The sequence below is a fragment of the Tinamus guttatus genome, unplaced genomic scaffold (genome assembly GCF_059628265.1).
Source record: "Tinamus guttatus ecotype Peru unplaced genomic scaffold, ASM5962826v1 Tinamus_guttatus_pri_ptg000355l, whole genome shotgun sequence".
In the NCBI taxonomy this organism is placed as follows: domain Eukaryota; kingdom Metazoa; phylum Chordata; class Aves; order Tinamiformes; family Tinamidae; genus Tinamus; species Tinamus guttatus.
This window is the reverse complement of record NW_028288889.1, coordinates 3,202,665-3,226,680: the sequence shown is the minus strand read 5'-3', so window position 1 is coordinate 3,226,680 and position 24,016 is coordinate 3,202,665. Positions and strand designations below refer to the sequence as shown.

Below are 24,016 nucleotides of genomic sequence, written 5' to 3'. Positions count from 1 at the left end.
AAGGAAGGAAGCAAGGAAGGAAGGAAGGAAGGAAGGAAGGAAGGAAGGAAGGAAGGAAGGAAGGAAGGAAGGAAGGAAGGAAGGAAGGAAAAGGAAGGAAGGAAGGAAGGAAGGAAGGAAGGAAGGAAGGAAGGAAGGAAGGAAGGAAGGAAGGAAGGAAGGAAGGAAGGAAGGAAGGAAGGAAGGAAGGAAGGAAGGAAGGAAGGAAAAGGAAGGAAGGAAGGAAAAGGAAGGAAGGAAGGAAGGAAGGAAGGAAGGAAGGAAGGAAGGAAGGAAGGAAGGAAGGAAGGAAGGAAGGAAGGAAGGAAGGAAGGAAGGAAGGAAGGAAGGAAGGAAGGAAGGAAGGAAGGAAGGAAAAGGAAGGAAGGAAGGAAGGAAGGAAGGAAGGAAGGAAGGAAGGAAGGAAGGAAGGAAGGAAGGAAGGAAGGAAGGAAGGAAGGAAGGAAGGAAGGAAGGAAGGAAGGAAGGAAGGAAGGAAGGAAAGGAAGGAAGGAAGGAAGGAAGGAAGGAAGGAAGGAAGGAAGGAAGGAAGGAAGGAAGGAAGGAAGGAAGGAAGGAAGGAAGGAAGGAAGGAAGGAAGGAAGGAAGGAAGGAAGGAAGGAAGGAAGGAAGGAAGGAAGGAAGGAAGGAAGGAGGGAGGGAAGGAACTAGACAATTTCTGTCTACGTACGAGCGCCTTCTGTTCTAATTCTCTGTGACGGCATACTAGGTTCTCCTATGCCCAAAGTGTTTGTTGCTATAATCCGAAACTCATATTCCATCCACGGAATTAAATCAATCACTGTAGCGGACTCCATATTTCCTTCAATATCTGATGGTTCTAAAAGAAATGAAAAATTGCTTTAGAAAACAGCATTTTTGCAATAAGATCTGACAGTAATTTGGTTGATTTACACAAAATTGCTGCTAGTCTGCATTCACACAGAGCCAACAGGAGGAATATTACGTTATATGCAAGTGATACCACATTTATAAGGAGCACTCCTGGGAATTTGGAAACTGTGACACGATCTTGGATAAACCTTTACCAGCCTGTAAGTTTTAACTAGCAACAGAAATACATTTAATTAGGATATGTGCTTGTAGAATAATTGGAGAACTTCATTTTACCACTGGACAAATGCAAGGAGAAATCTGGAATGCAAATAAAATAAAAATTATTGATATAGTCAAGGGGTAGACATGCCTAAATTAAAGGATCCATCATAAGCAGATAAAGAGCGGTTTATAAACTGTAGTCAGATTTTGGTGCACCTTATTAGTGGCAGGATACGACTAGCTATCTAGCACTTACCAGTGAGGATAAGTGAGGATAAGTCTAACAATCCATGCTAAAAACATTTATTATTCCTAAAAGGGTGAGCTTCCTCACAATAAGTGAAATGCCTAACTCCTGGGTCTCTTTCTGTCTATAGCTCACCAACTGGAGAGGTTGTTAGTCTGCAGCTGTAGGAGGATGAAGGTTTTTGGTTCCTTTAGTGAGCCAAGAGCTGTTTGTCAAATAAGAATCTGGGTTCAGAGGGAGATGGGAAGTGACATATTCTGTGCTGGGAAAGCAGCTAATTTGGAATTAGAATATGAGTGAATTGGCTGCAAGAAAAAAAAAAGGAATATCAGAGTAAACATTAGATTGTGAGAGCTCTCCCTTCTCTAATCAAATTTGTCATTCCAAACTGAGGTACTGCAGAACAAAGAGAAGCAAACTCCATTTGCCTTCTGTCTGCCCACCAACCTCCTTTATCCTCACTCCAATTATTTTTCTATCCTGTTAATAAAGCATGCTGATCTTCCATGGTATCCAAGACATGATATAAATTTGTCATTCCTTTTTCTGGATTGCTTTTAAGTTCTTAATTTAATCTTACTGCATCATGTTCTCAAAATAATCATGAATGATCAACATTGCGAAAATTAATCCTATCAAAATGCTCTGGTCTTCTTAACTGGAAAGAGCAATATGAATGTAAACAACTTATATAACTTATTTACACATATTTTCACATTGTGAAGTAGAACACACTTCTTTCATAAAGTATACTTGATATTACCCAACTGGAAAGGAAGGCTTTGGTTTGGGAAAAACAGTGATAGTAATAACAATAATAATTCAGAAATGCAATGCCAAAATGTTTTGTTGAATGCATTGAAAATTAAAATCATTACATGATAGCCTTAGTGCTGATGAGAGATCGGTTTGTCCTTCTCATCATGCTTCTTTCATATGACAATGAACACCAAGCCAAACTAATAGGAGCCCCGAAATGAAGTAAACACTGGGTTGTTTCAACTTTTCAGAAATGAAGCATTTCTGTATTTCTCACTAGCTTCTTAGAACAGGAGTTTGACAATCTAGATTCCTCCCTGTCTCACTCCGGATGGTGAGATGGTTTCAGATATCTGCTCCAAACCAGGGGATCTGAAACCAGCTCTCATTTCTCTTACACATATATTTGGAGTTCCAGAACCAGAGAGCAAAAGAGGAGGTAATATCAGAGCTATTCTAGAAGAGAAATATGATTTAAGGTAATAGGCCTAAAATTTTCAACTTTTTATGTCCAAAAATTCTTCCTGATGAGATTTTGGGATCAATATGTCAAACTATTTCTTCAACATCTAACTCTGTAGTTTCACAAGACAATATAAATGAAAAAAAATAGCTGAAACTATTCTTATTCTTAATATTAAGAAATGATGAGTAGGTGATACTCTAATTCCACAGCAAGGGACCTTAGTTATAATTTACTACAGTGACATAATGAATCATATTTATATGACAGCTCTGTACTGCACGTAGCAATGCTTCAACTCTCCTGTGTGTGGAAGAACTATTCTCCCAGAGTCCACGTAGCTTTCTTCTTGGGCCAAAATTCTGTCTATAAATAGATTTTATTGTTTCCATGATGCAGATGGTATCATAGATATGCAAAGAGAATATGATAGAAATATGCTTCTTCAAACCAGTTGTAGGAGGGCTTGTAATAAAACTTTACACAGTTAGAAGTCCAAAAGAAGCAGTGAAACGCAAAAGCTTTTTATGTCTTAACAAGGTTAGGACCATAACTGGGTGTACCATACTTGAAAATGTTTACAACTACTGCCTCTCAGGTTTCAGAAACCAGTGTTTGATGTAAGCTGTAAGATAATGGAAAGAGCACAAAAGTTTGTTCTTCAATTATTGTAATAGTATTTTAAAAATATTTTCATATATATATATCTATATAACAAAGATATGATAACTTTTACAAAGATATATTCTATATTATCAGGCTGTGTGTTCAGATAGGTGCCTTTTCAGCTGCATTTATGTGGCACAATGATGACATCCAGTGGTTACAAGAATACTCTTAGCTGTTTTTTCTAGGAATGCCAGATCTGATGCAACTGGAATTTACTCTTCTCACAGGAAACATTAGACAATTTTGACTAACTTTCAGCATAATAAATACATAAATGAGGGTATCTGTTTGTCATAAAATTATCCTCCAAATTTTTTTATGATTCCTGTAGCTGATGTGACATTTTTATACAGCAAGAGAAGACGTAAAACAGGAGGAAAAAAATACATACATTTCAGGCATTCCTAGTCAACAAACAAAACAAGAATAAACCTGCAAATCCTGTGGCCAACATTTATAGCATCCTCGGTTTCCTTTTTCTTTTATTGCAACTATTTTCTGATTAGCCACGTTTTCTAACAGCCAAGCTCTTTACAACCTATGAATTTATTATTTCTCACATTACTTTTACTTGGCATTACTCTTACCTGTTTTAGCATCTTTCCACTCTTCAGATAGAAAAGTTTTTGACTGGATAGTGTACTTAGAAATAGGGCTGTGATTGTCTGTTCCACGACTCCAGGTAAGTGCTACAGCAGTGTCTCTAATTTCTTCTACTCTGATACCACCAGGAGGGCCCGGAGGACCTGAGAAAAAAGAATTATTTCAATTCACAAATATTGCAAAAATAAGGTTGTATTGATCAGCTATGGCATTTTCCAGTCTCACTTTTTGTTTAGGAACAGATTAGACAAATAAAATTTGTTTTTAATATTCTTCAGTGTGATAGCATAGCTCCTGCTTTAGAAATAATACTGGGATTTCTTCAGTAAAAAAAAAAAGGGGGGGGGATACTTCTAGTTATTACTGATCTTTTCTGAAAAGCCTGTGAACTCAGAAAATAAAATCATAGGAGAAAGAAAAAGGGAGGAAGTCAGGAAGTCACTAATTTCTGTGACATTATTAGGCAAAGGCACTAAATAGGAACAGAGCTCTTAATGTTTTTCAGTAACGGTGTAGTTCCAGGCACAGATACAAAGGGAGGCCAAAGGCAGGCCATTAAATAAATGAGGCATTAAGTGTAGCACCTCTAGAACACGAGAGGAGATGGGCAATGGTTCTTCGGACTGTAATTCCATTCAAATCCCCAAAGCAATATCTCCATTAAAATCAGTTCTGTGAAATACTCTATTTATTTCTTTTGTGCACAAAAAAAAAAAGTGCCTGAAAAGTTTTGTAATTCTTTAATCACCTGGAATATGCATCTTTTCAGAGCATAATGACAAAAAGCTGGTCCTTATTAAATTAAGTTCACTCATATTCATTAAGTGCAAAAATACTGAAGTTACACATCCTCAGATGACAGACATTCAGAGTCAGGATGCTGCTATATAACAGGGATGTGGGGAAAAACACAACAGCAATGCAGCCTCAAGTACATATTATGTCTGCTTAGAACTGCCAACAGCACAGAGCATTTGCACTTCAGAACATGCTCTACCTGGAGGCAAAAAAAAAGGAGTAAAATGCTCCAAGCACACAAACTAACTCACCTTGTTGAAACCAGACATTGTGACATATCTCGGAGAATATATATCATATGAACAAGCAGAAGTTAAGAATGTTTGGAGTCCATGCTGCCATTCCACTGCCATTTCTGTCATTTGAAAACTCAGATCCTTATAACATAGGCTTAGTTTAATAAACATTTATATTTAATCAATAAAGCATTACAGAAAATTCAAAGTGACTGCTTAAAAATATTTTGCAATTGATAAACCAAACGATCTTTAAAGTCATTTTGTTGTATAATAATGGAGAGCAGCTTAAACCATCTAAGAATTATTCCAGCACCAGGAAGACAGACATAATACAAATTCTTTATTATTTTTCATGAAAGCACATGCTCATTTAGATATCTAAGTACGTGGAATAAAATCAGCATCCTGAGAAGACTGCAAGGATTTCATTTGTTAATTCTCTTTTCTTTGTAATCTCTGCCATTTCTTGATGAGGAATAAAATATTCTAAACAACAAGAAACCCTCTGCTTATCTAGATGAAAAACAGTGATGTTGGGCTTCTACCTGGAAAAACTTACCTCTTACAACAAGGTCAGCTGAAGCCGAAGAATTGTCAACGATGGTCTGTGCGGTGCACGTGTATCTCCCAGCGTGCCGCAGCTGAACGTTTTTAATGAGCAGTTCACCGTTGGATTTAATCTGTTACAGAAATAGCATTTAATGACACTAGCAATCATCCCCATATATCTTTGTGATATCTATCTACACATACATCCCAAATGATATACAGTGGTTGCTATTTCTACAAAGCAAGTGCTTTCTTTGAGAACAGATCACCCCCAGAGATATATGTGATTTGTATGACAGTTGTGGGAAGTGGCTTGTGCTTGTGGAAGAGCTGCTGCTCTTTGCCAGATATCTTAAAAATAAAAATACTTTTTTTTTCACAAGCCGAAATTACTATTTCAATGGTTCGAAGCACATTTCTGAACATTTGATTAAATTTTTTTTGCAAATGGTAGTCAAATGGTTTCTCTATAATATTTGCTTTTCTGTGCACATTTCTATTATAACCATTTCATGGAGTTCTGCTAAAGGACCAGAATGCTGTTTTGCTTTTTCCTTTACAAACCTAGAACAGTAAGAAGCATTGTATCATAGAGATATTACAGTCAAAGCCAAAATAAACACCAAATGAAAGACACTAAGATAGTATACACAACATTAAAAGACGGAACCCACACAGAAACAATAAAGATCAACATATGATCCAGTTTCTTAAGGAAAAGACTAGATTCTGTCCTGCGAAACAGTGCTGGCAAGGAAAAGAATAATTGCAGTAAATGTAATGACATGCACTAGTCAAACATACTGACTCACAACCTGTTCTCAGATTACTAATGTTTTGGTAAATGAAGAAGCCTGCAAAGAAGGCTGAAGGAGGGTGATGAAGCATGTTTGCAATGGCTTGTACAACATTGGAGAAAAGCGTGAAGGTGCTTGCTTGAAGAGCACATACGAGAACTGGCGTGTGAGGGCCCGGCAAGCATCCCCCTCCTGGCAATTTGGCTGCTGGGGTTCAGGGCATTCATCTCCAAATCAGCACACCTGGGAGATGCCCCTTCATTTGATGACTCTGGACAGATGACAGATCTCTCCTACTGGGGAGCTGCTTTTAAGCCAACCCTTTACTCTGTGTCACAGCCATAGCCATGGGCCCCTAGCTGCACTATCTGCAGCTACCTCTGGCCATAACCATATGCAAACTGAGTACAACATTATTCTACTATGACACTTCTGCAAATCCATTGACAAGATGTAAAATTGTAAAACAGAGAGCAGAACACAGAGCACTACATATACCATCGTGATTCTTAACGAAAAATATCTTTATATAAAGAAATACATTTATACAACTGCTTAAAAATAACACATTTGAAATGTTTTATTTATTCTGAAGTTTATTTATTCTGAAGTTTATTCCAAAAAGGATTGCTAGGCTAAGCCTCAGAGCTATACATGTGTTAGCTTTTAAGGTAGTTTAAAAAATATAATCATTCACCCTTTCGAATATATGACTGCTTTTGTGAAAGTCAAAAATTTCAAAACATTAACGAAAGGATGAATCAATATCACACTACAAAGAAAGAGCAACATTCACATTTCCTAACTTTCTCCACTTCGTTCTGAAACTTCATTTTGTATAAAAAAGCAAACACTGAAATAGCCTTTTGCAATCCTCAAACCTTCACAAGAAGGAATAGAGAAAATTCAGATGAAAAATAACGTATGAAAGAAAACTTAATGATTTTTTAGGTGTAAGAACTAGTGTTTTCATCACTGGAAGGATCTCCAGAACAATACCAACCTTCAATACAGTATAAAATACTACAAGATGCCATTGATGTTGCTAACCTTAGACATTTTAAAAGAGTGAACAAGAATTCGGTTTATCTTCCTCATTGAAAATGAGGGGAAAAACAAAGGTGAAGTTGAAATCTTTTTCAAATATTCTAAAAAAAAAAGCTATAAAAGCTAGATTGCAGTTGCAAGTGTCTATTATTTGAAGGGCGATTAAAAGAATCAGATGAAACCATCCTTGTCTTTTCTACGCTCTGGTCTGGATTTTGGGTACCAATTGTCAAATGTTGTGGAAATAAACTTTCAGCAGAAAATGAAATCTATTAAAACTAATATTTTGCACTAACATCAGAATTCACCTCTTTTAAAAAATTTCTGATATAAAGAGTTGACTAGATAAAAGCTAGAACTGAGTGCATATGGAAAGACTTCTCAATTCCGGCTAGCAAGACTTCATCTGGTTGCCAAGTAAAATATCATGGACAGAGGCGGGGTATCCGCAACCAAAGGCTTGTGACACAAGTGCAGCCACCAGACAGACTAGTTGGATCCGTGATAAATCCAGTATATGGATCCTAGTTTTCTTCATATATTTCTGGAACATGTTTCTCTTTTAATTATTGCTATGTCCCCACTAAGGGGACTTGCTAACAAGTATTAGCATGTTGCATTCAAAGCAAGTATGAGAGGCCTTTTGGTTTAATTTGCCAAAGTGAAAGTAGGATACAGACACGAGGTGAGTCTGGAATAGCAGCATTTACTTTTTGTTGCATTTTATTGATTCATGAGAATTCCACTGGTATTGCCCTTGAGGTCACCATCCTTTGAAAATCTATGTGGATTACTACATAAAAGAATACTGGCTGGCTGACAGACTAACCACATTTAAACTCTTTTTGTCTGTAACGAGCAAAGCAATGCTATCAAAAGTGTTCAGTAAGGAAAATCAGGTCAGTACTTCAGTTGGAGTAGGGCAAATACCTGCTGCTCCTCAACAACAACAACAACGACAACAAAGAAAAACAACAAAGAACCTGCAGAAGTTCAAATCCCTGGAATTTCCAGTTCCTGAGTTTTCAGTTTGTTTTTCATCTAATGAAAGCAAGAACCGGTTCTCTAGCACTCTGTATAAACCTTTACTTTATTAGCACTAATTGCCATGCTAGAAAAAGCTATAATGTCTGTGAATCTCTGAATATTGCTTGCAATTTGATCTCCAATTAAACATAAACAGGGTTGGTCCAAACTAATAAAGTCTGGAAAATCTGCATAGTTAAGAATTCTTATGATCATATTATTACTTCAATACAAATGATTTACAAAATCTTAATAGTCTTCGTAGTCATTAATTCGTCTTTTAGCACTTAAATTAAAACACTTCATTATATTTATTAAAATCACGTGCCCTTACAGTTGCTAACATTAATTTCTTGTATGGAAATTTGGTTCAGAAAATCTAAATGATGAAAAACAGATGCAAAAATGAATCAACGACCCAAAGACACAGTATTGTATTCTGTTGGTTTCGAAGCCCTCCTGGGCCAAGGTTTTATGCAGTTCCATACTTCATAAAAAGCTTAGGTTCTTGGTGGCAAAAGAGCTTACGAAGCACATAAAGACCATGGGCATCAGCAGATTCTGTCCACAAATTAGATATGAAAGCACTGTATGCTTTCATTTAAAAACCTCAGCCTGGCTGAGTTAAAAAATGCCTTCCTTGATACAGAGAAAAATGAATCACAGACTGGAAATTGTGATAGAAGTATTCATGGATGTTCCAAGTGTATCTGTGGTTCACCACTCAGCTATTTACCAAGCTTAAAGCTGAGACTTTCATCATACGAAACCTATATTTAGGCTCTAACAGTGATGTCAAAAATAGCATTGCATGGTCTATTTATGAGATCTCTTCTCTTTGGACAGTCACCTTTGCCAGTGCATTACGCTACTAAAAGCCATCAGAAAACTGTCTCTAGGTGATTGAAAATCACCCACAGGTCTCCTGTCGGAACCTCAGAGACAGTGAAGGACCTTATATTAGCATGCAGCTAACAAGCCCTTTTTACTAATAAGAGCCAACTTGGTAGAAATCAGTTCTATGGTCTGCATCCTAGTCACAGAAGAAATTATCTCACATTGTTTCATAAACCATAGCTGGCATAAAAGCTGTGGGTAAATAAAAACAAAAGAAAAAAAACAGCAGGCTAATGAAGAATCATTCCCTCATTCCCACTGAAGAATCTCTTCCTTCGATGACCCATATTTATATGTAAAGGAAGGATGGTGCTAAATCGACCTCTGAAATATGGACTAGGAATATTTCCAACCAATATATTATTCTCCCCTGTTTATCATTCCGCTGTGAGTGCCTTGGGACACTATGCTGGGTACCAGCAACCCTGTGGTAACATGCCTTGTTACTTCACTTCCATGAGCAAAAAGAGCTTAGATATTTGTTCGCTTGTACTTGTGGCTCACACTGCTATGGCCGATCATGAAAATTCCCAATAAACTACAAACTACAAGCTGGGCATGGTACATGGATTCTGGCAGTTTGTGGTATCTCATAAGCACATACAGTTACAGTGCACTGATTTTTAAGAGTATTTTTTTTCTTTCTGGCACAGTAGCTGGCATATGTCTTATTTCCTCTAAATAGATGACATTTCATTGTGCTGGAAATAGCACTGTGGATTAATAATAGGTTTCCTCAATGACACTGCAGAGCTAACTGCTTGTTGGCTTCACTCTCAGCACTACCTTTTCTGCTTTCCTTTCCCTGCTTGCTTTTAACCACTGTCTCCAGTTTTCTCATTCCACACTCACTATGTTAACACTAGGCTTTTTCCTCCAAACTTTACCCCAAACCTAGCGAAAATACGTGACTCATTCATGTCTGGAGCGTCCTCCTAATAGGTTAAGGCACTGAAATAAACTTCTTGAGACCTCGGGAGAGTTTTGGGACTCCTCTTCCGATAAAAACAGTGGCTCAGCTGATCTAGTTGGCCATGCTTTGTGAGTGGTGACCTGCCCCCAGCAAACGATGCTGAATGAGCTCACTATGCCCTTGGCTCTGAGGTTTTGTGCCACCCATACAGCCTCTTCTTCCCTTGCATGGGTAACTGAGCTTTGCTATGTAAATAGCCTTTTTCCTTCTTCTTCAGTTCCTCTCCTACACCTTCCATCGGTTTGTCTATCATACAACTGTCACATAACAGCTCTATTTCCTGTCATGAGAGTCATATTTCCTGTCATATAACAGCCATACTCTGTAAGAAGGGTTACCAGGTTAAGGAAAATTAAAATGAAAAGTTTTTCTGCTACAGAAAGCTGCGAAATATGCAAGGAGAGATTTATGCACTTAGAAACTAAGTGTCAATTCAGAAATCTGCTGAAGCAGAAACATACAGTAACACATCTTTGTCTACAAGGTCAGCCAAGGAACTACCACTCTCTGCAAATTATAATACTCACAAAAACCAAGCAGGTATTCAGCTAAGCTTCTCTAATAGGATTTTTTATAGTCCAAAATACACTATGTAGTTTACAAAAATTTCTGTTATTGAGAACTTTCCTTTTTGGCAAATGTTGTCTCCATTCTGGGATTCATCTCACCTAATTTTAGACATCTCCAGGGTGGATGTTGGTCTCTAAACTAACTACCTTAAAAACAAACAACTAGGCTCTTCCAAGTGTGACTTACCTTAATGTCAGGTAGCTTTGGCCACTCATCCCCAGGGTCTTACAAATACGCTTTGAAAAGAACATACTTCTGACTATGGATAAGATAAGCTGAGCTTTTTGCAAAAGCAAAAAAAGCTTTTGAGAATGCAGTGAAGCCAGTGCTGTCGCAGGTGAACTGCATCATGGTTGCAGAGACACCACAGCTAGTTAGGAAGCAGGACAGCTACTTCAAAGTGGAACAAGGCCCAGGCTAACAAGCCCTGCCAGTTTTATACTAAATATGCTTGGATGTTTCCCTGAAACTGAGAATACTGCAGGGCACATGCAAAAGTCTGACTCCATAGTGTCAGCAAGGATTCAGCATCTCCTAATTCCAGCACAGGAGCAGTCCTGAAACTGAGGTGTGTCTGCACCACCTTAAGCAAAGCTCCTCATTCTGCACGAGCTTTTTAGCTGGGGACACTGCTAAACAGCATCCAGTACCATCTAAAGACACCACTCTGGGCCTGGGAACTCCTCAGCAAGGATTCCCTGTAAAGTCCATCATTACAACGGCCAGTAGGGTAAATGATTACTAAACATTAGAAAAACAAACAAACAAAAAATACGACATGATTTACCAGAGTGTTCAAGTTCCTGTTTTCAGGGAACAGTATGGTTTTTTTTTTCTTTTTTCTTTTCCAAAGTTCCTTCAAACCAGGAGTGTTACTCTTTCCAAAATTCTTTTCTAAAATGATCTCATTTTTTTTTTTGGCAAGGCAACAGCTTCTGCTTACAGTGGAAGGAGTTGATATTACATAATACAAACATTGTGCACTACCACATAGAGGAATTGGCTGCGTAGAAAATTACTGCCACCTGCTTTCAATACTCAATGCCATACTTCATGGTTTTTATTTAACTATGGGCTTTTTAAACACTATTATACTAAAATATCACACAACCACACAATTGAAGTCAGAGCACTCTCTGGCAGTCCCATGCCCTGTCTCCCCACTCAAACAGGTCAACTGAAAAGGATTGTTCAGGGCCTTGTGCATTCCAGGTATTTTGATTATTTCTAAGGGTGATTAAACCTACGGGTATTTTTGACTATTTCTCCACAACCTCTCCAGTCAACTTGTTCCAGCATTAGACCTAAATGCTCCAACCTTTAATCACTCAATCTAATTTTGCTCATTTTATTTAGTTTTTGCAAAGGGAAAAGAAAATCTACATCTCTGTAAGAACTGCTTTTTCAACAAAATAGGATTACAAAGCAGCATTAAGTCTTCTGGCTACCTGATGTAAAAATAAGGGTAACGTATTTTGTGGTATGGAAAAAACACATTAGATGCCAAGAACAGAACTTCCAAACAAATTCAGGAAGCACTTAAAATGATCTAGAGAATGAATAATGCGGTGATATAAGCCTGACTTTAGTAGTTATGAAACAGTCTCAGGAACCCAAACACAGTCGTTTATGTTCTTTTGATGATCTCATTGTTAATATGCAAGTAACCAGTAAATCGTCTTTATGACAAAGGCATCTTCTTGTCTTGTTGGAACACTACCACCACCTCCTCTTTCTTGGAAACGGCTAGAAGATCTTTAGATCCATAAACAAGCTTCCATATTTTAATTCTTCTGAAAGAAATGTGGTTGCCAGGAGGCCTAGTTTAATTTAACTTACTAAAAATAAAATGATGATAAAAATATCCATGTTTCAGGGCCACTGATATTGCTTAACACAATACATACCTAACCTTGCTTTTTAACCATGTAGCAAACAGGATTACGAATGGTTCAAAATATATTGTAAAGTTTGTGTGCATGTGACTAAGGCTATTTCAGTCTACATTTGGATGCTTTTTAAGCACAAGTTTCTGAGCTCCTGACTGTAACAATTACAGATTACCTTTTCCTGACCAACTATGCACATGAATTTGTGCATTACAAAAGACTGTAAAAATACGTTAGAGAATATTTGGTAAAAAGCTTAAAAATAAAACAATTATTTTTTTGCATAGTGCATACTAAATCTTTGAATGTATGCTAAAAGTAATAAAGATAATCAATCTTTAAATATACGCAGCAAAAAGCAATTCTATAAATAAGAAATGACAAAACCTCAGAGGTTTCCAGATTATTTCACACACCATATCTCTGTGGGTCTTGAAAAGATATGTTAATATTTAGCTCCTCAATCAAATAATCATAGGAACAACTATACACGAAATCAAACACAACCAGTTTAGTAGCAAAACTTAGAAGACTCCATTTGACAGCTGTTCCTAAGATTGCATACTAACCAATTCTTAGTTTTTTTGAATTCTAAATACTACTGCCATACTTAAGGCCATGTGAAATTAAAATAGCACTGACAAATCTTTTTGGAGAAATGAATTACAGCACTAATGTAATGCAAATTAATTTCGCCTTCAGCAATTGATGGAGCTATGAAAGCTTCCATTTAAAGTAAAAGGATTTGGGCAGGTATTTACATGAATTTCATTACAATTCCATTATGTGTATGTAACAACAATATTAGTGTTATTTTGAGAACTGAAGTACTGTGTCTATATCAAATTTCAGCATGTTGATCTGTTTGTCGCTATAAATTAATAGCTATATTATCAGGAAGACAGATGCAGCTCCTTCATCAAGAGGAAATTACAGAGAGTATGAATGATGCATCCAATCATTGTAATTTTCATGATAGGATATTTCTTCTTTTCTGCTTATAAAGAGCTGCATGGCAGCATGGAAGCTCAGTGCTTCAAGCACAGCCCTTTGGGCGGCTGCTGTCTGGTGCACAACAACTCACCCTGTGGCAGCCAAGAAAGTCTGAGCAAAACTTGAGCTGGGAACTGCGAGAGAGGTTTAAAAAGTAATGAGGAGAATTTGTGCACAGAGTTAGAAAAATAAAATAAAATAAAATAAAATAAAATAAAATAAAATAAAATATAGACTAAGTTAATAAATGAATGAAACAGAAATGTTGAAAGTGCATATTTCTCTTAAATACATCCTATATAAACATTTGTAGTGAATTCCTTGCATTTTAAAAAATTCTCCTATGTTCACTATTCCTTAAGTGTTGAATCCCAGAATAGCAACAAATCTCAGAAGCAGAGCTGGAATGCAGTCCTACTGCCCCCTCCTGTCCTGACCGATGGAGGCTGAGCTGTCTGTGGAAGAGGAACAGGGATTATCTGCACTTGCTTTGCACGGGAAAGCCCAGAAATGAGGCTTGGGGATGCATACGGAGAAGCTGCCTCTGCTTCAGTCATTTACACCCGTATCGACCAAGCACAAAATGAACACATCAAATCACAAAATAGTCCTCATGAGGATGTTATATACACTGACAGATAAAGTAAATAATGTCTGGGTCCTACTTAACTTTAAGTAATGAATGAGGAATTAGTCACTTCTTCTATGGGCTATATCCATTTCCCATAGACCATTGTCTACGGGAAAATGCAGTTATTTCCAGCACAGTTCAACAGCTGCATGAAGTGAACCACCCTCAGATTTGTGTGTTTCTCTCTCTTCAGACCACAGAAACAAGACAACACTTCAGTACAGCATCCAAAACACTGTCAATTAATCAGAATTTGGGATCAGGAAGTCCAGAACCACCAGCTATCTCTGTGAGATGAAACAGTTGACTGGGGATCTAAACATCAACTTTAGAGAGACCTACACTTTAGACACTCACTGAAACCTCTATTTGGCCACAGACTTGTTCACTTAAAACACTATGTTAACAAGTGCCATAAAACTGGGTTTAAATTTCAGAATTAATTTTCTAAACAACACTTAAAAGCTTGTGCCACTGAAATAAAAACTTCTGTTCAACACATGATCTACAGATGGAGAAAGTTGAGTCTTCTCTTGCATTACATATTCCAGGATAAGCTTACACATCAAAATCAATGATTAATACACTCTTTCATTCTGATCTGCTCTTTGTGGAATGTAACTTCTTTGTGCGACTTCTGTCAAGAGGCTAAAAGGAAACAACCAAAGAAAATTTGACAAAAAAAGAGGACTGGTTTAATTTGCCCTGCTACAAGGAATATATTAGATGGAGGGATCTTTACTCTTTCAGCTCTTATTTTGACTGACAATATCAGATTGTTTTCTGTTTTTATTTAAAGAAAAAGAATGCCATTAGGAGGCCATAAAAGCTTCTGCAGGGTACTCCCATGCACTGAGTAGTACAGAAATGCAAATCTAAACTTACGAATAGTGGCGTGCTTGGCAGCCACACACAGGAAATTTTTTAGATGGTGTTAGGGTAGATCAACACATTTGGCAAATCCTAAGGCAACACAAAGTACACTTTTCAGTTTGCTTAGTATCCTGCTGCCCAGTTTGGACATGGGCTTGTGTAAGGTTTACTGCACAAAGGGATACATATCTTCAGGTTTCAAAGCTTTTCAGCTGACTTTAGCATATTGCTCCTGGCTTTTTGGATGAGGACTTGCTCTCTCACTGAAAGAGAGCAGTGTATCTTCTTAAAACCTTCAAAACAACTCTGCAAATGAGCAGGCTAAGTCAGCATGCCAGAGCACTGGTTTGTTCCCAATCAGGCTGAAACAGGTATGCTTGAAATATCTCCTGAGACAGATAAACAGATATGGAAATATGAAGAGAGAAGGAAAATGTTCTTCACATGAAATAACACTGTAGGTCCAAGAAGACTCTGTAGGTTGCATTGTTAAAAGATGTCTAATTCCAAAAGTGTAACAGAAATTGTCCAGCGACCACCTGGTTCTCAGAAGCTATGGAGAGCTTCAGCAGCCTCTTCTCTCTGAAAACCCACTCTCTTGGGGGAGTGTTTAAAATGTGGTGGCTTGAAGGTTGAGAATATAATTTGTGTTAGATAAATTATGATATCACTAGATACAACTAAGAAGTATTTCTGCTCAAGATAATCTTGTGTAAGACTGATGGAGAACTATAAAGAGAAAACCTTTGTTTTCACAACACAGTCCTGTGCCACATGCTCTAGGTGACCCTGTGCGTGCAGGGAGGTTGGACTAGATGATCTCTAAAGCTCCGTTCCAACCTTAAGCATTCTATGATTCTATTACACACGTGAAAAGTATATACAAAAAGTCTATGATTCCTCTTTCTATGTGCCAAAATAAGTGTTTTTGTATTAGCTTCTTTAGCTTTCTCACAAACCTTTCTTGCTCAGTGTTTACAGACTGTTTGAATCCTACCCACCATCTGGTTCATTCCTGTGCCAAATTCCAGAAATGTTTTTCAGAAAAACATGAGCAAGTAAAAATGTATGCATGTGCATGCTTTTACAAGGTAATATGTTTCTTGCTCTCCAGCTGTACTCATTATTCAACATCTGAACCTCAATATTTTTTCATTTTAGGCACAGAGTCAGCAGAGTGGAATTTAGTTCAGGTACCAAAATACTTGATCCAGATTTCTGAATTTGGGTGTCTACCTGTAAGCATGTGGCATATCTCTCTGCAAGGTGTCTAAATTGTAACTTTATTTTATATCCTTATCCTATTGCATTTTTCTATAAATGAACCAACACAGCAAAAAAAGTAAAACAGAAAAGACAACTATTCACAACCAAGAAAAAAAGACTTCCATATATTAAATAAGATTTATAGTATCTTACCATAACATTCCTTTCATAATGTTCATGCTCTTTCTCAAAATCTATTACAAAGCCATTTAGAGACCAGATAAATGTGAGGTCCAAAGTGGGATCATGGGATGCAATACATTGCATGGTAGCATTCTCTCCAACGGTGACATCAACATTCAGTGGAGCTAAAATAATCCTTGTGGCCTCTGTGAAGTTAACAGCAAACATGGAAAATTCCAATTACAGGTGTTTATACAAATGTAAACTCGGATCAATAACTGCTTGACTGTACATGAAACTTCTCCACCAATCTTGTTTTGCATGTTATTCATGCGACTGCACTTCAAAAGACCAAACTAAAGAGAACACTGGAAATGCCTTCACATCTGAAATGCCTTGCTTGTAGATAGATATTCTTTTAAAATGACTATGCTTCTCTCTTTTGAAGAGATTTTCCCATATTTCTTATCAATCTGACTTGGAGAAAACTTTCCCCCAAATCCTAGCCTAGCAATCCCAAACCTGTTTAATCCTTAGCATATGAGTATGGCGGAACAACAAGTGGGTAACTGAGGACGCACTGTCCCACAGTGCATCAGAGCAGCCTGCTCACATCTGATCTTTAAATTCCTAGCTACGAGAACATGTCGTAGGCATCCTCATGGAAGGAGGCATTGCCCTAGCATCAGAAATTTTCCAGAAGTTAACATAAAGTCTTCTATCTGTCTAAGGAGATCTTGAAACAGTGGTCTAGAAGCAGTGAGCAAACAGCTTGTGAGGAAAATTACCACAGTTTACTGTCAGCTTTAGTTTTAGCTTTTTAATTTCCTCTGCGCAATGTCTGAGAAGTTTTACGGGCCATACACAAAGTGCTTGAGAATATCATTTTCAAAGCATTCTTAGCCATCATCCTTGTCCACAATGTGAAAACAATTTTGAAATATGCCATCTGATCTGCCTGTTTCTGCTGTGAGATCAGGGAAGTATCTTACTCTTTCAGTGTTCCTCTTCAGATGAACCACAGCCGAATGCTCCAGAATTTGAAAATTCTTTACGATTAGCTTATACAGTTTATAAACACGTTTTAAGTGTTTCATCATGAGGCCTTATTATGTCAAAGTTCTTCCTAACCGTAAAGATACAGTATGACTGCTAAGGGGCTCTATTTATTTACATAATCTTTGAAAATAATTAAATGGTTGAGTGAAATATTTAGACATAGAGAACTAAAAAAGAAGACAAAAAGTAACTGCAAACATTAAACAAACAGTAACCTCTCATTTGGTATAATAAAGGAGCCACAACAGTGTTTTCATATGACTTTCTTATATGGATTCATTCTTACATGAGTATATTAATATTGCGCTGCCACATCCAGTATGGTTTTTGGAAAAGGCTTTAAGAAATATTTTTAATAACTAGTTCTTCTTCTATCAGTGAGACTTCTGGATGCTTGATAGGACTAGCTGTTCATGAATGTCATCTTTCCTGTCTGTATTCAATAGATACTGAATTATTTGACATTTAAGTATTTGACAAAAATACACAAATACAAAACTAAGGATATCAGTATTCAATCAGAAAATATTAATATCCTGTAAAAAACAAAAAGAGTAATGCAGTTATATGAATATATACCCCATCTCACAATGTAATGCTTTGAATCTTGTAAGTCTCTGCTGCTCATTAAAAAAAAAAAAAAGACAGAGAAAAATTAAGGAAGGACAAGAGGTCCAGAATGGTCCATGGTCCAGAATCATGGTTTCATTTCTCTGTCTGAGCTATGCTACCAAGCTGAATAACTGCATCAAAATGTACTATCTGAATCGATGGATCCAATTATATAATGTCTTACAGATTAATAAACATTTTCTGAACAGGGTACTTTCTGTAATAAATTAAGTTACAAAGTTACCTGTCATTTCCAGAGTACCAGTGCTATTAGCTTTTCCTCGGTTATTTTCTGCAAAGCATGTGTAGCGACCTTCATCCAGCTTCGTGATATTGATAATTTCCAGGCTCCCATCATCCCAAATACGTATGCTATCAAAATGTAAAAAAACACAGCATTTATACCAGAAAGCAATACTTTCAGTAGGAATTGATGCAGTAAGTTAAAAGATCACAAGTATCAATTGCAACATCTTTTTTCAAGTTTATGATGTAGATGAGAGCATCAGATATTAGTTTATTATTATATAGCCTATATTATGTATTATTAAATAACATAACATTATACAACATGTATAATGTATAACATTAGCAAAAATGTACTGTAGTATTGCTTAGAGATCTCCCTTGGAAACAAGTGCGTTATAGAGATTATTGGCTTCTCATAAACATTAAACCAACCACACTTACTTACACAGTTCCTTATCTACTAATGCACTGCTGAACTAGGTTTCCTTTCATAAGATACTGTCTAAATAAGTGCAATAAATGCTGTATGTAGAGAGAAGTTGCATTCTACCATGGGACTGTTCCTCTAAGATCTATGAATAAACTTTGGAATGGGAGTGGAAATTCAGATCTCCTCTTCTCCACCGGGGGTATTCCTCACCCGGTCACAGAGCAAAGTGCAGTCAGAATCTGGAATGTCAGATTCTCTCCAGCTAAACAACTGCTTTGCGGCAAGAGACAGAGAAGTTTCAGATCCTGTTCTTAAGCATCCACCTATTGTAATGAAGCTGTATGAGGTTTCTTGGCATTTAACAAGGACCCTTGGTTCTGTGCTGGGACTAACTGCTTAAAATATAGACATTATTCTAGACTTGTGTCTAGTATGAAAACAAAAACAAAGACTCTCAGTTGTGTCATACACCGAGCAGTCTCAGTTGTGTCATACACCGAGCAGAGACAGCAGGGGAGCTAAGAGCTGTTCTTGAGGGGTTTGGTGAAATTTACTAACAAAATGGAATCCTTAGATGTTTTGAATCGACAGTTAGAATCATAATGAAATAATATGAATCAATTCCTTGGGCAATTGTGTGAAACACAAATCATGATTTAGTATTAACTTCATCTCCTCCACTCTACAGCTGCCAGGGTGTCCTGCTTCAGGGGTGTCAGCGTAAATGAGAGCTTCACGTCGCCCTACCATTCTCCTGCCTCTGAAGCTTGCAAAAGTCAGAACTAGTCTGTAGGATAAATACAAACTGAGGTCAGCATTTTTAAGAAGCATTGTGATCACTAATAACAAATACTAACCGGCTCCCATTTACGAGCAACTCTGTTCCTTTGCTCCATGAGAATTTTGGTTTGGGAGCAGCTTTAGGCTTGCATTCAATTATTACACGGCCCCCTTTGGCTGCTAGGATTTTCTTCTTCATAGGGTTCAGTTCAAAAGTTGGAGGTGAAGCTGAAAGGAAAGATTATCACATGAGCATTGCTGTTAATGACTTTTGTGCAGAACATAGTTTGTTTGCAACATAAAGACTAAGGTAAGGACAGAACTACTGATTGTATATAATTTTCCTTATTCAGACTATTGAGAAAAACAATGATATAGAAATGCAGTGAGCTGCACATGGTGCTCTGAAAGAAACAAGAAAAATTATTCTGCAGTTCTACGCACTAGAGGTTTCTGACTGTTTATTTCTGAAACTCCATCTAAGGTTAACCTAACAAGATCAAGGCCCATCAAAATCAACAGGAAGTTCTTCTGCCTCAACAGCCTTTTTGATCAAACCTAATAAAATCTAGATTCTTAGAGCTCAACTTCTGTAAAATTTCAGCTTGCTCACCTCCCACTTTCAAATAATAGTTGGTTTTAATTTTCAGTGGTGCACGCAATGTGCATGCAAACAGTGCTAAAGATTGAGCAATCCAGGCTGGTACTCAGCAAATGGCAACAGAAGAGGGATGGTGTATTATTATATTGTTGTGCAACGGGTTGGTGAAGGCAAGATTAGTTTAGCTCCTAGGAAAGTCTGGAGGCAGGTGTGTTAGAAAGAAGATAGGATAACAACTGCAAGAAAAGTCCCCACGAAAGCCACATCCATGTCATATAGCCAAACCAACTGCTATAATGACATCAGTAGAAAGGCCAAAAATTGTTTTAAACCTGAGCACTCTGTATATGAAAATCTATGTTTCTGCTACAAGATAATAACTTGGAAGAAACACTGAATTAATAACTACATGTAGCCACCAAATAGGACAGCTGCACTGCAGACCCATATTGCAGCTGGGCTTATAGGGTTATAGAAGCAAAGGAAAAGGGGACAATGAAGATGAAGAGTCTAGTGAAAGAAATTATATATTTGCTGACAGCATGGCTTCCAAAAAAACAGTATTTTCCCAACAGAAGTATGTAAGGTAGAAAAAAAGAAAACATTTTTCAAACAGTTTTGTGAGCTTGACAGGGCTTTCAGCACCTCTATGCGTTTTTTTCTACGCTAGCAGTTTTTGTGTGCTAACAGTAGCAGGTAAGCATCAGAAAAAATCTAGCAAATGTTCCTTATAAATTAATAATTTGACTCTTAAACTCATTGTCAAAACTCAGCTTAAGTCTCATCTCATCTATATTTAGTTCTTTATTATTCTAATAATATACTATCAAATAGTTCTTGCAAATATGAGTGCTATCTTATTCAAACCCATAATTGTATATAAAAGCAATTAATCTCACTGACCCACAATCTTCAGCTCAGCATTTGCATAAATAATTCCATGTGTGTTTTCTGCTATACATTGATACATGCCAGCATCTTCGAAGGTCAGACTCTGTATTCTTAGTTCACCTTTCCGGAACTGAAATCAACAAATCATAAAATCAATAAAATCAATAAAATCAATAAAATCATAAGCTTTTCATTTAGACTACATATGCTATAGAATTCCTACCCACCCACAGTTCTTTACTTTCTTTTTTAGTGACAGTGTTCAGAAAAAGGGTCTCTCACATAAAATTAAGCTATTGAAAGATATTATTTTCCCCATGTCACATTTCAGTCTTTGTGACAGTACGTTCATCTTCTCAAAGACAGAGAAATTCAGTGTGGATCGTTACGTTTCTGGAAAATTCAATGCTCAGTGACACTACAAACATCTATTCTTCAGTCCATTCTTTCCATAAAGTTTCAGACATTACTGACCCTGAACAAGATGTTGATCTTGTTCTAATAAGCAAGAAGTGAAAGTGTTTTATTCACATAAAGAAGTGTTTTATTCACATAAACTTTGTTTTGCCATGTCCAGTGATTGTTATATTTTATGTACATTATTTTGCAACAGTAGTTAAAGGTCAATTCACGCCCTTACAAGATGAACAGAAAATTTTCCAGATTCCATAGAGAAGTAGTGCAAACCACTTCTTTATAAAGAACACCTGGTAAATCAAAATAAGTATCAAGTCTATTTCTTAAAAAATGTTTAGAAAGGAGCAAAATATGATGGGATATTTTGTAAACTACAAATAGATCTCTTGCTTTTTTAAAATAGGCATTACTAAGTTCTCTTTTCTTGTGAAAATTAGATTGAAATCCTCTAATCCTATATATGATTCAAGTGCCTCGAGTAGTGGAAGATGAAAGAAATACTATTTATCTGAAGAAAGGATTAAAAGAAAAATATTTCCCCTACTGTTTTATTTTTTTAAATAACGTTTTCCAGTTATCTTCTTTTTGTGCTACATGAAATGTCTATTTAATAGTCATATTTGATCCAAAAGCAAGCTATATTCTCAAGGATATTCATTTTTAAAATTTATTTTCTATTTAGAAACTATCTCATAATTGCCATATACACCATAATCTTCTGGTGTTCTGCAATCCAGTGTGCACGTTTTTTCCCATGAAAGCAAGTTCAGTGGGGACAGTCTAGTAATTTGCTTGTTAAATTACCTGTTTTTAATAACTACAGATGCTACAATATAGCACTGTTTTTTTTTTCCCAGTTTAATACTTCTGGCAGATGGTGATATCTCTGTTCTCTTTCCAATTTCTTACATTTTTATTAAGATACACAGGCAAAATAGTTCCATTTCATTGTCTTCTTTTCTGTCTGAACGTCAAGATCAGTGTCACCAACACTCAACAGGTCTCAACAGATGTAGTGCTGTATCTTCTGTTTTGTTTGTTCTTTAACAGTTCATTATACAGCATAAGCAACAGATATTAAATATGAATATTGAAATGAAATGCCTGGATTGAAAATAAACTTGACTTAAAAAATCCAGAGCAATAAACTGAAATCATCAAATGGCACTCATTTAAACTTCACATTGCCTAAAAGAACTGATTTTTGCAATGTTCCGTGACCAAAATACATTCCGTGACCAACTAATTTGATATAGGAACATCAACAATCATTCAAAAATCTTTCTTCTCATGTCTCCACTGACTTCATTTTGTCTTCATTTTTAAAGACATGTTCATGCTCAATATTGTAAAAAGGATTATTTTTTGAGGTAAGGTGATAGCACTTTTTATCTAGAGAAAAGAAAATAGCATTTACTTATAAAGGGCTGAAGGAACAGAAGTATCAACACACCATATGTGCTCAGACAGCAACTTCAGAACCCAGAGCTGAATATTAAATAGCGTAAAGAAATGTACTTCAGAATTAAAAATGAGTTTGAGATAAATGTTTAAAAATAGATTTAAATTTCCAGTGCAATATAATCAGTGAAAACATCTATCATTATGATTCATAATTTTTTAAACTTGTTAATAACGCATGCTTCAAAAAATAATTTCCATTGGCTAGTAACCAACAAATACTGCACTATCTAGAGCAAGATACTTACTGAGGCACCGTTTTTCAACCACCTAATGGTCGGAATAGGCTTGCCTGTAGCTACACAAGGCCAGTAGAGGTCACTGCCTATATCCTTCTCTGTGTCATTGATATGTTCCACCCACTCTGGAGATGCTGAAGAATAAAACACATGAGGCCTTGTAAATTTATCAGACATATTTAACATTACGTTCTATTAATTCTGCCTTTTCTGTCATACTTAAGAGGACACAAAGACTAATAATGGAAGCTCTGGCAGCTCAGCACTACATACCAGTGTAAGTCTGAATGAAGCTGTTTGTTAGTGTGTTACCATATTGGCCCCAGAAAAACTACCAGTGACTTTTAATGAAAAGAAAATAGAGAATTGAAATAATGATTCATGAATGTCCAAAAACACAAGATAATGCAGGCAGACGTGTAAATTGTACAATATCACCACAAAAATGATAAATGGCATAAAATTGTGCAACCAGGAACATACTGAAAGTGTTTCCAAGAAAATACTCTCTTCATCCAGGGAAGATATTTAAGAAATTAACATTGTAAATGTGCCAGCATTATTGTTTTTACTAAACAAACTAATCTATTTATTAGCTTTATATATATATAACAAGCCGTAACAACTATCCCAGACCAGTTTTGAATTTATCCTACTGAAGTTCAAAAGCTTAACTGAGGATCTTAACTCAGAACATGTTCTGTACTGTCAATGGAGAGAAATGCTCTGAGGTTAATTCTGATGACATGTAGGAAGCCACAGTTGGGTGGCAGAAGTCTCAGTGAGTCTGGTTATTTGGGATCATTCCACTATGAGAACTGAGGTAC

The 24,016-nt window shown here is 36.6% G+C and overlaps 1 protein-coding gene across 1 annotated transcript in view; it reads right to left on the bottom strand.

Annotated features, from left to right (window-relative positions):
• CNTN1 (contactin 1) overlaps positions 1–24,016 on the bottom strand; it is a 330,215-nt gene that overhangs the window by 33,124 nt on the left and 273,075 nt on the right. Inside the window, exons 9-16 of the mRNA XM_088529924.1 lie at positions 23,199–23,323; positions 21,085–21,202; positions 19,658–19,808; positions 18,366–18,493; positions 16,481–16,656; positions 5,376–5,496; positions 3,764–3,922; positions 671–820 (exon numbers count right to left, since the gene is read on the bottom strand). Coding sequence (XP_088386050.1) covers positions 671–820; positions 3,764–3,922; positions 5,376–5,496; positions 16,481–16,656; positions 18,366–18,493; positions 19,658–19,808; positions 21,085–21,202; positions 23,199–23,323 — 1,128 coding nt within the window. The remainder of the gene's footprint in view (positions 1–670; positions 821–3,763; positions 3,923–5,375; positions 5,497–16,480; positions 16,657–18,365; positions 18,494–19,657; positions 19,809–21,084; positions 21,203–23,198; positions 23,324–24,016) is intronic.